Raw genomic sequence first — 17,221 nt, forward strand, 5'->3', positions numbered from 1 at the left:
GGAAGATCTGGGTTCGTGTTCCACCTCTGACACATACTGACTGTGTGACTCCAGGCAAGTAACTTAACCTCTCAGTGCTGCAGGAAACATTCCAAAACTGTTGGTTTCTGAGAAGATGCTGACCTATATTGATAGAAGAATGTCTCATTGGGAACTTCAGATGAACTCACAGGCACAAGCATAATAAATAAATGAATGGATGGATGGATAAAGAGAAAAATAGATAAATAAATAGATGAAAAATAAATCAATGAATGAATGGATGAACAAATAAAGACTGAATGGGTAAATAGATAGATGAACAGATAAATAAATCAATGAATGGATAGGTAGATGAATGAGCAAATAGAAGCCTGCAAGTATGCAATGCAAAATAGAAGTTCTATAGTTTTGAGGAAAGAGAAGTCTGGACCTGGGGTCAAGATCTCAGTTAATTTTTTGTTCTAGTGTCTATAACTCTTATTAAAAAAAACCAAAAAACTTACTACTGTAGCTTTTCAAAAATGCAAAAAAAAAAAGCTGCAGTAATAGGGGACTATTACAATGCTTTGAACCAAAGGAAGTCTCCATTCTTGGGCAATCGGGTCAGAGTACAACCTGGAAAGAGTCCCAAGAAAGCCAAGATGAGGCTAAACCACTCCCAATCAAAACCGAGTCAAACCAGAGTGGGATCCTCTGACACTTTTTGAGTCTAAGCAGTGTGAGGACGTGGACTTTCCAAGAGTGGTACACTCAGCAATGTTATCAGGTCAGAGAAAGCATTCTGGGCAGCAAACATTAGCTCCTCCCAATGCATTCTCTACATGTGCTTGGATAGCAGCTGGTATTGGCTGTTTCTACCCTGCTACACAAACCAAGCTGTTACCATGTACTTACATCTTTTTTGGTCACCTCTTCTGTTGTCAGGATAGGATGAGTTATTTCCAGTGTTTGTTCTGGAAACTTCTGAACAGGGAAATACTGGCTATCATTTTGGCTTGAATTTGAACTTTCCCACGATTCACCAGCACCACAAAGAGTACTCTAAAATAAAATAATAAAACAAGAGAAATTAGACAATGAAATGTTTTACTTTTACACCATAACCTTTTAATTATATTTCCTATATTATTTCCTAGCTGTATTTGTTAATGTAGTAAGTTTTTTAATTTGCAGTGCTATTATTATTCTCATTTTACAGTTGAGGCAGCTGAGGCAAACAGGTTTAAGTGACTTGCCCAAGGTCACACAACTAGTCAGTGTTTGGGGCTTCATTTGAACGCAGGACTTCCTGAACAATGGGCAGCTAGATGGTTCAGTGTATAGAGTGCCAGGCCTGGAGTCAGGAAGACTCATCTTCCCGAGTTCAACTCCAGTCTCAGACATTTACTAGCTGTGTGACCCTGGGCAAGTCACTTAAACCTATTTGCCTCAGTTTTCCATTTGTAAAATGAGTTGGAGAAGAAAATGGCAAACCACTACAGTATCCTTGCCAAGAAAACCCCAAATGGCATCATGGAATCTGACATGACTGAAACTTCCCAACTTGAGGCCCAGTGTTCCATCCACTGCTCCATCTAGCTTCGCCTCTGCCCTCGACCATATTTAACAGAATTATTCTACACAATAACGGCAAGTGCTTAGTGTTTTCCTTACAATTTCATAGGTCCTATCTAGCAATTGTATGAATGGGGAATCTAATAAAAGATGTTACTACAACATCTTTAGCAGTGCCTAGCAGACATTAAACTAAGGAAGCATCTGTAAAAGTCTTTCCCTTTTGAGAAGAATCTTTAAATTCTCTGGGATAAATAAAAGTCTGTCCTACTCTGATTGCTATGTTTGGTATCTTTGATTACTGCTACTATTAAAGCAAAACACTAATAATCCTAATTTATAATTTTCTGTTAAGACTATATGTTAAGACTATTTGCTAGGCATAAAGTAGATAGATTTCTAGACTTGGAAGCAGAAAGATCTGAGTTCAAATCCTGACTCGGGTTACTGGATATGTGATTCTAAAGTGAGGGGGTACCCATTGCTTCCATCTCTAAATTAATGATACCGTAATTCCATAATATCTCTACCAGTCCCCAGAAAAGTGGAAGGTAGATAAATACACACACACACACACACACACACACACACACACAAATGTAACTTTTCTAAGGGAAAGGTTGTTTTATATGTGTATGTGTGTGTATATGTATATATATGTGTGTGTGTGTATATATATATATATATATATGTAGGATATATATATCTTATAAAACACCTTTCCTTTACATGTGTATATAAATATTCCTTTATATATACATAATAGTTTACACATACAAACGCCCAGGGTTAACTAAATCTGTATGTGATATGAATAAATAGATGTGTGTACAGCATTTCTGCATCTCCACACTCATAGAGTTTCATGTTGTCTTAAGATTCTTTCTTCCTTAAAAGCAGTAACTGTGAACTGTTGTGTTATAATTTTCCCAACTTCAGGTACGCTATATCAGATCCGAATCTAAGGACTGAAGAGATTCAAGTCAACCATGAAAATGAACACTGACTTCTTAGCTCTGGAAGCTAAATTCAATTAAGGCTTTTGGCTGACTGTTGTAGGCAACTCAAAGTAATAATAAATATTAAAACATTATATAGGTGTACCGCTTTGAGCCGCAGATTCATTGATACAGTACCATGTTACGACACTGCTGAACTTAAAAGATTGGTGAAATGTGTTTAAGTAGTAAAATGTACACATGTGTACCTTATATATGCAATATTTGGCAAGGCAAATAAATTTCCCCACTGCAAATAGAATGCAGATTGGGCATGCATGATTCTACGATTTTCTTAATTGTGAGAGAGGAATCATTAAAATTGAAGTATAATTCTTTTTTGTAATATGACAGCTCATATTTATATATCTTGATGTTTACAAAAGCATTTTCCTCCAAACCACTCTGTGAGGTAGGGAGTTTAAGAATTATTATGTCCATTTCACACATGATAAAAACTGAGACTCAGAGAGTTGAAGTGACTTGCTCCAACATCAGACAAGTAGTAAAGTGAGATTTGAATCCAGGTCTTCCAGATTCCAAGACCAGTGTTCTTTCCATTATTCCATGCTGCCTTCTACAAGGCAGATTTATCCAAAAAGACAGTTAAAAAATCCAATTCTTTCAAAATACATTTATATTCTAGTCTTCACACAAAAAAGTAAAAACAAATCTACCCTACATGTCTATTAAAAAAGTAAAGGATCCTTCTGAAGCACTTCCTGGTTGCTATTTCAAATTTGATTTGAAATGAGGACAAAAAAAATCTATTCAAACAGCATTCTTTTCTAGCCACTACATATCAGTAGCTCTTTCTGTGATAAAGGCCCATATTATAAAATATTAACTGCTAATTTAAATAACCTATTCTTCAGTGTTAAAAATCATTCCAGCATCTCACACTCTCTTAAACCTTACCTTTTTTTTCTTGTCAGTAAATTCTAGGCAATCAATAATTTAAAAATAATAATTTACATGACTAGCATTCTACTGCTCAAAATCAGACTTCATGTCACAGTGCACAGTGCAGAAAATGAATTTGGTTTTCAACAAGCGATCCTTCTTCTAGATAAGCATGGCTATAGAAGGGGAAAATGAGTGACCTTAGAATCAGAAGACTTGAGCTTTCATCTCAGCTGTGTGAACCTCAGCAAGTCACTGACTGCCTCAGACCCTATATTTCCTCAACCATGAAATGTGGATAAGGATTTTTTTTCCTAGGTATTTTATAGTACTGTTATAAGGATTAAATCAAATTACATATGTCAAAGTGTTAGACCAATGTCAGATTCATTAAAATTCAACGTGATCAACAACTTTATTTTTTAAAAAATGAGGTTGATGGTAGGTAGAATCACCAGTTTACTTACTGTTTGTTCTTGAGATTCAAGCTCTGCTACATGCTGGAGTTTATCGAAAAAAGGCACAATGCTCTCATCGTATATTTTCCACCACAGATCAAGAAATGAGACATGATGCTGAGATTCTGAAGTTAAGCTCTCCGAAATCACTGAGCCAGTCTGACGGTTATATTTGTAATGCCAAGGCTTTGCTGGCCCCAAAAAATGGACCACTTTTGCATCCGAGCCAAATCTTGGAAAACAACAATAATCTATTTTTTCACTTGAGTGATGACATATCCAAGTAATTTATTCAACAATTGCAAGGTTCTCAAAAAATGAAAGGGAACTGGGAGATTCTTTCAATGCTTTTTCTTTTTATTGAAAATCACTTTCACTTCTATTGAAGATCAATTGACAATGAACTTAGATTGAAACTATTTTTCTTATCAATATGTCAAGGAACTCTGATTCATCAGACCTTAAAAACTCCCTCCTCATTGGGACAAATCACAAACCATTTAAAACATGGAGACTTAGAGGGTTTTCTGAGGAATAGAAAGGTTGAATACATTGACCACAATCATGTAGTTTATATATTTTACTATCAGAGGTTGATCTTGTTTCCAAGTCTTCCTAATTCCAGTTTCAGCATTCTATCCCCTATGCCATATACCCTTTCATTTTCAGTGAAACAGTCCTGATGCTTAAAATAGCATGAATATATTTTTCATATAAATAAAAAGGCAGTTATGTTTCATGTTTCTACACGGGGTTTACTGGGGAAAGTACTAGGCTGGGAGTCAGAGGATGTAAGTTTTAATCCTAGCTATAACACTAAATAGCTATAAAATCTGGGGCAAGTCACTTAACTTCTCTGGGCCTCAATTTCTTCAATTCTAAGGTCTCTTCAAGATTTAAAATAATTATTTAATTTTTTTCAGAGTCCATGTGGTGTAGTTGCTTTGAAATCAAAGGACCTGGATTCAAATTCTGTTTCTGATGCTTACCATGTGTGTGACCTCAAGCAAATCACTTAACTTTCCTGGACTTCAAATACTCTCATCTGCCAAATGAGCAGGTCTTTGAGGTCCTTTCCAGCCCTTCATCTATGATTCCACGACCCTATTACTTAGAGTCACATAATATTTAGTTTCAAGTCCAAACCAGAACTCATTCTTTCCCTTTAGACTCTCCTTTCCTCTTAATGACCCTGTTTATATTGAAGGCAGAAAAGAAACAAACATGTATTAAATGCCTACTATGTACTAGGTATTGTGTTAAAAGTTTTACAAATATTTCATTTGTTCCTTACAACAACCATGGAAAGTAGGTGCTATTATTATCCTTCTTTTACAGAGGAGGAAACTGAGTCAGAGGTTAAATGCATTGTCCAGTGTCACATAGCTGCCTTTTGTTAAAGACACCACCAATCTCATAACTACCTAATTTCACAACTAAGGTGTCATCCTTAACTCTTCATCCCATCCCACCCTTATTGTATGAGATCAAATAACTTGCCAAGTGTTACCAATTCCACCTGCTCAACACCTCTCACACTGGTCCCTTTCTCTCCACTCACATCTCAACCTTCTAGGCCTTCATCACTTCTCACCTGGACTAAGATCACAGCCTGCTAATTAGGCTCCCTGTATCTGATCTCTTCCCCCTCGTAACCACCCTCTGCCAAAGTGATGTTCCTAAAGTGCAGACCTGCCCATGGAACTCCCCCACTTCACAACCTCCAGTGCTGCTCTGTTTGCCATTAATGCCCTTCACAATCTGGCTGCAGACTGTCTTTCTAAAGTAATTACCTTTCATTCTTCCCTATCTGCTCTTTGTTCCAGCAAAATTGGCCCACTTGCTCGTCCTGATAAACGACATCCCATTTTTTCCCTTTGAATCTCCACACGTGCATGGAACGCTCTTCTTACTTCACTTCACTTTGGAACCCCAAGCTCCCTGTAAGGTTCAGTTCAAATGTCCCTTCTTTCAAGGGGCCTCTTCTGATTCCCCCAGTGATCAGAGCTCCCTCCTCCAAGTTTCTGTGCATTTATCCTGTATGTATCCCATACTTGTCTTTGTGCTATCATGGCTCGCTAATAGAATACAAGTTCTTTGTATCCCCAGGGCCTAGCACTGGCCTGACACGTGGTAGGCACTTAATGACTGCTTCTTGATTGGTTGGTTCAATTGTTAGCTCAATCACCTACTAGATGTGAACTCTGAGCCTCAGCTACCTCAACATAGGAGTGATAATGATTGCCATCATCATTCAGAAGGTTGTTTTTAAGAATTTAATGTCGCTGTAAAATGCTGGGTAAATGTAAACAATTATTAATATATTATCAATATACATTATCAAATACTATTTGAAGCGTTAATAACCTTTCCAAAAATTGAAAACTTTAACATTTCTTAATAGTATCCCTTTACTATACTAGTACATATGTTTAGCAAAATGATGTGAACACAAAGGATAACCTTGATAGTTGCTAATAAATCCAATTTGCTTAGCATGTTGATCCGCTTTATTAACTAATTCTAAAGGTTTGTGTTTTGTTTTGTTTATACTTCATCTGGAGACATTTCATTCCCTAGACTGCTCACATAAATCATGTACTGTATTAAAACTTTATCACATAATTATCCCCCAAGTTCCTGGAGGAAACAAGGAGGAGCATAATATAATGGAAAGAACTCTGGATTTAGAGTCAGAGGGACATGACTTCAAAAACTGGCTTTGCTATTTTCTACCTCTATGATCTTAAGCAAAATGGTTTCTCTCCGTGCCTCAGTTTCCACCTCTGTAAAATGAAGAGAATACACTAGAGAACTTCTAAGGTTCCTTCCAGCTCTATATCCTATTACCAAGAATAGGTAACAGTGGTAACTAGGAATTCCAGTATTTAGGGTAAATTCAACTAATCTAGGGTTGTGGGGTAGTTGAACGAATCACTGGGATCAAGAGGGTGCAGGAAAAGGGAGGTTAAAGTACACACTGAAGACAGAGGTCCTAAGCATTAAGGAAGCTAAGGAAGATGTAGAGAAGAGTGTTCAAAGTGGATACAGGTTGAGGTGGAGAAGACTGTGAGCTATGTATTGAACTAGCACTTAGCACACAGTAGATAATAAATCTAGCTGACTGACCGATCCAGAAGTCCATAAATGATAGCAGCAGAGATCCACACAAGATGGATTGGAATTTAAAGGGGCAAAATATTGATGAGTGACAGTGGAAAGGGGAAGATATGAAAGTAGCATTGGGAACAAGGAGTATATGTCAGTTCTACTTTCTGGCCTTATATATCAGGAGGTGCAGGAAAAGGAACAGCCTACCCTGGTGAGAGACAAGGCTGATGCTGTATTTTAGTAAGCACCAGAATACGAAAGTAACCTTACAGGACAGCTACAGGATCATAGGTTTAGAGCTGAGAGGGACCTTGAAGTTCATCTTAGGTTTATCTCGTGGTTTTTCCTGTTGTTCACAAATATGAAATGATGTGCTCAAGATCACACAGATTTCACACTTAGGTTTTCTGACTCTAAATCCTGGGATCTTTCCATTGTACCATAAAAAAGTAAAGCACTTGGACAGTGTAGTGTAGGGGTTCTAAAATTGGATTGTATGAACTTATTTCAAAATATATTTGGATAACTATAATTCAAAATAATTATTTTACTCTTAGAAGAGGCCCATAAGCTTCAGGATACTGCCTAAGTATTCCATTAAAAAAAGGAGGGAGAAAGAAAAGGTTAAGAACTCCTAGTATAGTGTAAAGAGAAGACAATAAAGTAGAGGCTAGTAATTGCAGAAGGGCTATTGTTGACTTTACTATGGAAGAGGATAGGTGGGGAAGGTAATAAGATGGCCAGCATTGCTAGATGTGAACAGGTTTCGTTACTTATGGCACCAAGTGATCCCACACTGATACAAGGCATCTAGTATGGCATGGCTCCCAGACAAGGTAGTTCATATGGGAATATGACTCCTGACTAGGAAGAGAAGGCAACCCAGAAAAGGATATTGCACATTCATGGGACCCCGAGGGAGTGGCAAACTAGGTCCCTCAAAGAAGTAAATCATTTAGGCTGACAGTTGATGCTGGGAGGGAAGGGTAGTTGGCCAAGGAACCAGAAGTAAGCCCCAACCATGGAAGGTGATCATACTTTCTGAGATGTAGGTATCTATATCATAGTACTAATCACTCCATGCTAGTAACAGCTCTGCCCTGGATAATTACTTGTAAGTCAGAAATGCTGGCCCATGAATAAAGCAATCAAACACTTGAAATCTTCAAGTCTTGAACTAATATGAATACAACTTGCATTTATCCGTCAGAATCAGGCTGACTGCCATGAAGAGAGAAAAAGCTACTAGATTAAAGAATGGAAAAAAAAACTCAATAGCAATCAAACTTACTTATTGAAAGCAGGTCTATATGTATAGATGGTGCTACTGCTCAAGTTATAGAGAAATGGCAAATGTTTGCGAATATCTGAAGTTGCCCAGTTACTGAAGAAACTATTCAATAATCCTTGATCAGCCCCTAGTAATTAAAAAAGAAAAAAAAAACATAAAAGAGAAATGCATAAACAAAACATGTAGAGATTAAGAAAATGGATACAAAGGGATATTCATAATGAAGGAGACTAGGAATTACTGACTTCTCTGTTATCAGGATAATATTGCTTCATACTGTTCTCTCTGAAGAATTTGCAATAATTTCCTTAAAAGCTCTCACAGACAGAATCAGAAAACCAGAATGTGACCCATTAAAATACTATAGCAAAAGAAATTGGGTCTAATGGTCCAAGAGAAAAATAAGATTAATTCACGTAACTACTATCACATAACTACCTTATGCTTATATTTCTCTTCCTAAAGAAATTCAAACTAAAATGTTAAGTACATTAATTCTTTTCTAAAATCATCATATGGGGCAGCTAGGTGGCAAAGTGGATAGAGCACCGACCCTGGAGTCAGAAGGACCTGAGTTCAAATCCAGCCTCAAACATATAACACTCAATAGCTATGTGACTCTGGGCAAGTCACTTAACTCCAATTGCCTTGCCAAAAGAAAAAAAAACCAAACAAACAAATAAAATTATCATCAGTACATCTTCTGATGAAAGCAAGTTGGTATTTACCAAGCTTTACTTACCACGGCGTCACTTTCAATTTCTAATATCCTCACCTCTTTTTAAGGAAATTTCTATTTTCTAGCCAGGTTTTTCTTTTATTATTAGGATTTCAAACAACTATGTTACTATGTGTTGCCTTAATTACAACTAAACTTTAACCCTTTTTTTTCTCTTTATGTCTGCATAGAAAAAGAAAAGTGAGTTAGAGTTCTAAGTCTGCCACTAAGTGGCTGTGTGACATTAGACAAGTCATTTAATTTCTCTCAGCCTGCATTTCCTCATCTGTAAAATGAAGGAATTGGACTAGATGATCTCAAAGATCTGTTCTAGTTTTAACAATCTCTCTCCTATTTTACCCACTTAGCTGAATATCACTTCAATGGCTCTTTATAGTTGTTTATGTCAATGTTATCCTTTTAACCTACCTAACCTTGCCTACTGAGTTGATTAAAACTACAAGGTGAGAAAAAAAAAAGATAAAATCCAAGTAGGAGAGTGCATAATTTCTAGGCAAGCAACTCTTTCCTTTCCAAGATTTACCATCAAAACTTCCACATTTCACTGCATGCTGCATCAGAAGGCTATGGGTTTCTAAAGATGGTCGGAAAACAAATACTCCACTGTTGAAACAATCTGGCCATCCAGAGTCTGGGGCTGCAGAGAGCTCTTCACGATCAAATAGCTCATCAATATTACACAGCACCTAGAGAAACAGAAGCCAGCTGAAAAAATTGCATCAATATGTCTCAGGAGTTTGGCAAAGATCTAACAAATGAAACTGAAGCTTAGGGATAAAAAAAGACAGACTTTTTTTGTTTTTGTTTTAATTTTGTTTTGTTTTAATGTGTCCTTTTAATTTCAGTCAGAATCATGAATGAAGTTTTCTGTATTTCTAAAGAAAAGACAATGCTTTCATAACTCTGCCTTTGAAATTAAAGTGATTTTCTTGGTGTTCTTAGGGCACTACTTTTAAATGTTCACCTGTCCTACTCTTAACATGGGTAACAAGTGAAACAAAGGGAATGAACACACAAACATAGTGAAGACCAAAGAACATGTTTAATATGCTGCCTCTGAGAGTCTGATGGCAGCATACAGTTTCCTCAATGACTTTCTAAATGGTGTTCTAGTTGAAAAAAAAAAAGAAAAAGAAAGAAGAAAAAAGTATTGAATAGCCTTTTGTTCCTGCTCCCTTGCTTGCCATTTCATTCAGATACCTTTTCAAAGATACATTACAAAATAAACTAGAACCAAATAAACTAGCAGCACTCATGCCACCTCAGAACATAGACTCTCTGTTGAAATTTGATCGTGAACTTGAAGATTTGGATTTCTATTTAAATCAACTCCTTGACTGCAGAAGTTGAACGTGCATTTTCCAAGTCTGTTGCCAGCTCACCCAAAAATCAGATGAGTAATAACTAGTCAGTCATAGCAATCCTATCTGTATATCTAATAATAACACAAACATATGGAGTCTTTTAGTATTCAAAAAGTGCTTTATTTATATTATTTTATTTGATCCTAACAACTGTGTGAGGTAGAAATAAAAGCAGTATTATCCTAATTTTACAGAGAAAACTCAGGTCTCTTCATGCTCAGTAGTTTATTCATGGCCACATGACTGATAAGTATTAACATTAGGATTCAAATGTAGGTCCCATCCAAAGTGTAGAGTATTCTTCTATATAAAGAATTCTCCTACTGTACTTATTGTTGGGCACACACAAATTGGCCCTTGATTTTATTCTGTCTAATAATCCAGGGGTTCTTAATGTAGAGTCCAAGAAATTTATTAAAAAATGTTTATAATATTTATAGCAGCTCTTTTCTGGGGGCAAAGAATTGGAAATTGAGGGGATGCCCATCAACTGGAGAATGACTGAAGAAACTGTGGTATCTAATTGTGATGGAATACTATTGTGCTATAAGAAATGATAAACAGGATGCTCTCAGAAAAACCTGGAAAGACTTACATGAGCTGATGCAAAGTGAAATGTACTATGTATAAAGTAAAGGCAATATTGTAAGATGATCAGCTGTGAATAACTTAGCTATTTTCAGCAACACAATGATCCAAGACAATTCTGAAGGACTTATGATGAAAAATGCTGTCCATCTCCAGAGAAAGAACTGATGCTGTCTGAATACAGATTAAAGCATACATTTTTTTACTTTCTTTATTTTTCTTGAAGTTTTGTGAGGGTTTTTGGCCTATGTTTTCTTTACAACATGACTATTATGGAAATGTTTTTCATTACTACACATGTATAACCTATATCGACTTTCTTGTCTTCTCAATGAGGGGGGATGGGGAGGAAGGAAGGGAGAGAATCTGGAACTCAAAGTTTTAAAAACAAATGTTAAAAATTGTTTTTATGTGGAACTGGGGAAAAATAAAAGACTAAATAAATTTTTTAAAAAATAACTATTTCAATATAATTCCTTTCCTTCGTAATCCTATGTATATTATTTTAGAATTAAAAACAAAACGTTATTCTGAGAAGGGACACAAAGGCTTCACAGGACTGCCAAAGGGGTGTAAGACACAAAATGGTTAAGAATTACTGTTCTAATTGTTTTATATTACATACTAATATACATATAGAATAATAGTGAGATTGTAAACTCCTTGAGGCAAGGGACTATGCTTTATATTTCTTACATAACAAGCAGAGTAATAATTGAGGATGCTGCAAAAGCTCAATAAATACTTGCATGTTGAAGAGCTGATGCTATATAGTGAGCATAAGAATGTTGCATTCTCAAGTAAATGGTCAGTACAAATTAGAAACTTCTTGTTATATGAATATATAGTAAGAAAAGGTCAGTACCATACACAAGGATATTCCTACTCTAGTCTGCTATCTTCTTCCATTTTATGAGTGAGTTGTCCCATTCACACTCACAGTTATACTTTATTGATCCTCTTGTACTTTTTTTCCTCCCACCTCCTTCTTTACAATTATGGAGATAATAAAGAAAGTTTGCCCAACATATGTGCTCTTAAAAGTGAAACATTTTTTTCTCTGATGCATCTTTTATCTTGTCTCTATGCCATCCCGATGCCTGGTTTTATCTTTGTCTTCCTTTCCTTTTAAACCACCTTCACATTCCTCTCACAAATACTCAAAGTCTTTTTTTTTTTTGCTTATGACTATGCCTTTATCTATTCTGCCCTCCCTCTTAGACACTTCTCCACCCCTCTCCCTTGCCCCCTTCTATTTCTCTTTTGAGTTTAATGTATTTCTATACCAAAATTCCTATGCGTTTGTATGTATTTGAGATGACGTTCAGTTTTCCTCTATGCAATTCAATTCATGAGATATTTATTCCACTCACCTCTTATGCACCTGTATTATGTAATAGTGATTTTCCTCCTTTCCTCCTCCTTTTTCCCCCAGTATAGTCCCCTGTACCTCCCATCTTTGTTTTCCCCAAGATTGATAAAACAGAACAAAAGTACCTACCAATCCACTCTAATTTTCTCTATGACCCTCAAAGAATTTAAAGCTCTGGAAAGGATCAAGCTGGGCTGAGGCACTTCTTCATGTTGGGGCTTGGGCAGGGATTACCGGAGTGCTTTCTGCATTATGTCTCATCCTTGATCTAACCCAACTTCTTCATGCCAGTCACTCTGCAGGATTCTGGAGGTTTTTCTGTGGACTTCTGGTTTGGGTGAAGGAGTCCAAAGGTGATTCATTCCCTTACCAGACTGGTGCATCTCTAAGCTCTGAGGGATCCTCTGCATCTAGTCTGCCATCATCTTTCCACAATATCCCTACAACTATTATAAGATTTTTTTAGTTTTATAATATATATAACTGATCTTCATCATTTCCTATTGTACTCACCAATGTATCAGCATCCATAAAGACACATTTGCTATAATGAGTAAGAGTCCAACAGTGAAGTTTAGTGAAGGTTACACCAAGTTCTGGTCTCTTCAGCAAAGCCAAGTGGACATAATCAGCACTATCTTCCAAATTCACTTCAATTACTTCATCAAAAACTTTGTAGAGAACATCCCTGAAGGAAGGGGGAAAGAAACAACGTAACTATATCTACACACACACACACACACACACACATAAAATATCAGAGCAAAGAGTGAACATTTTAATACAGTGCAACACTTTTCTTTAAGTGAATGGTCTTTTGTACTATTAAATCACAGATCACTGGATAGATTTATGTTTAGAAGCCAAAGGTTAGTAAGCAAAATAAAAATATTGGTATATAGTATGCTACAATACAGACTGCTTTCTAAACAAGTCAAAACCTCCAGGTACTATTTCCTGGAGAAATCTTTAAAAAGATAGAAATATTCATTCTGTTCAACACATAGAAATAGATTGATGTATTGAAATTCACATAAAGAAAAAAATCAGATTTCTGTGCCACACATAATATTTATACAATAGAATATAGTTTATTTTCATTAAGAAGGGGGTAGATCTATTGAATAACATTTTTATTCCTGTGACATTAAATAGCTAAATTTAATAACTATGTTACATTTTACTTTCCATTCAATTTAAAGAAAAGTTCCTCAAGCAATCAATGATATTAAGAAATAGATGCATACTATGCTATCTGGATATACCACTCCCTGGACTATTCATTTACTAGTAATCAATCCAATGTTATTTACAAATTACTTGTGATTCATTAATAATCCCCCTTGTGATTTCTCCCGTGTTGCAGAAAATAACTAAACACCTTAGCCTGGCATTTAAGGCTCTCTATCTATTTATCTCTCTATCTAGTTTCTTCAACTACTTACTTTCCACTATTTCCTGAAAGAAAAGAAGACTCATTTTGGGATAGTGGAAAGGAAGCCAGCCTTAGAGGAAAGAAGGCCTGGGTTCAAGTCCTGTCTGTGATACACACTGGTTGTGCGTACCCTAGGCAAATCATTTAACTTCTTGGTCCTTCCTGCCAACTCTCCAGGGCTGTTATGTGCAAAATAAGTGATAATCTGCAGTGTTAGAGTGAGTTCTCCATAGCAATGAAATCTCAGGTATGTACTAGAAAAAAAATTCCCTTACCTGAATGCCTTAATTCTGCCAGATCTCACATCAACAACACAACCATGTGAATCCTACCCATAATTCAAAATCCAAATCAAATTGGACCCCCTAAGGGAAATCTACTTTAACCATTCCAAATGGACACAAACTCTCCCCTTCTCTACCACCAATTTGGCACAAATCATATACTGCCTTATTTATTTAGGCATCTCTTTAGGATCAGCGATGTGCTTTACATAAAATATCTCATTTGATCCTCAACAACACTTTGAAGTGATGTAATTAACATTTTCTAGAAGAAATTGAGGCTAGGAGCAGTCGATTAACTGGCTTATCATTACACAGGTAGTAAATAACAGAGATGGGATCCTAATAAGTTCTTCTGTGCCCAAGTAATGGACTTTACGCACTATGCCATGCTGCCTCTTTGTATGTGTATGTAAGGTCCTTGAGGCCAGGTACTGAATTTCTTCTTTACGCCTTCCTTGATCTAATACAATGTTTTGTACATAGAATATCCTGAAATCAGTATTTAATGATTGGTTCATAGATACATATGCCTATTTGCAAATGGCTGAAAACTGGTCATGACCAATGGTGAAGAACCAATTATAGCCAAAGCTATCACGAGGGCGGGCCACCAGAGTTTTGCCAACGTGCACTGAAGTTCCTAGGACAAGCAAATCTAAAATAATAATTTGAAAGTACTGTGTAGTTTGCTCCCAAGGTACTTTTTGGTTCTCATGAAAATTAAACTAGGGTAACAAAAGATAGATGTGAAGCATCAGAGTCCATAATCATATCTTTATTAGATATTTGTGTGGCCAACAACAAAATTGCTGACTTTTTTCTGCTGCCTTGCATTTAGCTTATGTTTACATAGAGATCTAAGGTTTGCAAAGAGTATTACATCTTTCATTTCATCTTCACAATAATCTTATAAAGCTATTGTAATGCCCATTTTACCTATGAGAAAACTGAGGCTGAATGACATTTTGGTGACACGTACAGAGTCACACTACAAGCATCTACTAAATACAAGGCATTTTCTAGGCGTTAGGGATACAAAGAACAACATATAATAGTCTATCCCTTCAAGGAGTTTACATTCTGTTGGGAATGCCAGGGATGAGGAAATGAATATCGGCACTAGTCCTGTCCAAACATTATGTGTACAAATATGTGTGTATGTATATATGTATACATACACACACATATACACACAGACACACAGACACACAGACGTGGAAATAGATATAGATACCAGACTGACTAGTGGATGAAGATACAGTTCTAGAGTCAGGAAGACTTGAGCTCAAGTTCTGCCTCTTCCACATACTAACTCTGTGACCATAGTCAAATTACATAACCTTCCCAAACCCTCAGCAACTCTGTAAAATTATAAGTTACAGATGAGTTGCATGGATGAAGTGAGTTTATACCCTGGGAGTTCCTCAAACCAATTAAATAATTAAATCACAAATCCAGATTAGTTAGCTAGCTAGCAACACACATATATACACAGAGATCTGTGTAATACATAATATATATGCATGCATGCGTGTGTGTGTATTGTACACACACATACATGCTTATATAATAGTTACAAATTGTTAATAGTCCATTGTCAAATGTGAATTTAAATAAATTCTTTTAATTTTTCTAGATATTCTATAAATGTCTTATATTTTTTTCAAAAGATAAAGTTTGTCTAGAGAGTGAGTAAATTAGGGGTATTTATATAAGCTTAGATCCATAATATGAAAAGGAATTAGAATATTGGTTTTAAATTAAATAAAAATGTTCAAATATATGCAACTGGCTTTTATGTAACTTACCTCAATAGACTAGAGACTTGAGATGTAATTAGTATCACCAGTTTTCTTGTTATCCTGTGATTTTTCAAGGATTGTCCAAGAACAAGAGCTCCTTGGCAGTAAACATCATTGGTAGCGAGTGTCACAAATGCTTGATCTGTAACTAAAGATTTAGAAGAAAATCCATTTTACTTTTCTGACTGGCAGAATGGCAGATGTATTGCAACCACCCTTTCTCCCAAACTTTCATGCTTGGCACACAGGCCATAACATAAAGGTATGACTTCATGCATGTAGGTATATATCTATTCATGAAGGAGCAGATGTCACAGTGGATAGAGAGTTGGGCTTTGAGTTAAGATGACCTGAGTTCAAACCTGGCCTCAGACACTTATTAGCTGTGTGACCCTGGGAAAGTCACTTAACCTTTGTTTGTCTGTTTCTTCAACTTTAAAATGGAGATCATAATAGCACCTACCTCCCAGAGTTGCTGTGAAGATCTAATGAAATAATATTTACTAAAAGCATTTAGCACAGTGCCTGGCACATAGCAGGTTTATATCCTCCTTCCCTCTGTCCCCTCATTACACAAATGCAAACCATAATTCCCACCCCATCCCCCAACTCAGGAGCTTATTTAATGAGTTTCTGGCTTCCTTCTTCCTTTTCCCTTCTTCTGTTCCCCACCAAACACACACACACACACACACACACACACACACACACACACACACAAATGGAGGGGTAGATGAGTAGATGGATGGATATACACATGCGAATTTGCATGAGCGTATGGACACATATAAGGGAGTTGATCTTTGATCAATCCCAAAAGACCCAAATCTAATCACAAAGTGTTAAACTAACTATAAGATATGGCTACTCCAGGTGTTCACTTTATGAAGTAGAAGCAAGTTATTTAACTCCGTTAGAAAGAAAACATTGGCCACTGTTTGAAAATGATTGGCCATGCTTCTGAGTAGACTTACAAAACAGTCAAGTCAAAAATGAGTTGCCTTCTACTAGTCTATTACAAGAGCAGCTATACGAAAGATACTCCTATACCTATAACAGAGGGTGAAAGGAGGGGAAATTGCCCCCTCTCTCATTGAGCAGAGACTAGAGGCAGAGCTACTAGCAGTAGCAGATACTACATTCATCAGGTCAAGAGAGTTGGAAGCATAGTTTTAGGAATAGATACACACTTTCCAAACAGATAAGGACATAAAGAGGAAGTGACTTGAAGCAAAAGGCAGCTTTAAAAAGTATGACCTCTGACAGCAGAGAAAAGAGCTGACAATGGATTCAACTGAGAATTAACCTTGACAATCAAGAATGGAGTTCTAGAGAAG

At 36.4% G+C, this 17,221-nt stretch overlaps 1 protein-coding gene across 2 annotated transcripts in view; it reads right to left on the reverse strand.

The window, feature by feature from the left end:
* GYG2 (glycogenin 2) overlaps nucleotides 1-17,221 on the reverse strand; it is a 49,610-nt gene that overhangs the window by 16,722 nt on the left and 15,667 nt on the right. For both annotated transcript variants that reach the window (XM_027842438.1, XM_027842437.1), the window contains exons 2-7: nucleotides 15,891-16,032; nucleotides 12,874-13,048; nucleotides 9,560-9,722; nucleotides 8,298-8,424; nucleotides 3,905-4,127; nucleotides 877-1,023 (exon numbers count right to left, since the gene is read on the reverse strand). In XM_027842438.1, the coding sequence (XP_027698239.1) occupies nucleotides 877-1,023; nucleotides 3,905-4,127; nucleotides 8,298-8,424; nucleotides 9,560-9,722; nucleotides 12,874-13,048; nucleotides 15,891-16,032 (977 nt within the window). The remainder of the gene's footprint in view (nucleotides 1-876; nucleotides 1,024-3,904; nucleotides 4,128-8,297; nucleotides 8,425-9,559; nucleotides 9,723-12,873; nucleotides 13,049-15,890; nucleotides 16,033-17,221) is intronic.

Source organism: Vombatus ursinus, unplaced genomic scaffold (genome assembly GCF_900497805.2).
Source record: "Vombatus ursinus unplaced genomic scaffold, bare-nosed wombat genome assembly UNPS02014872.1, whole genome shotgun sequence".
NCBI lineage: Eukaryota > Metazoa > Chordata > Mammalia > Diprotodontia > Vombatidae > Vombatus > Vombatus ursinus.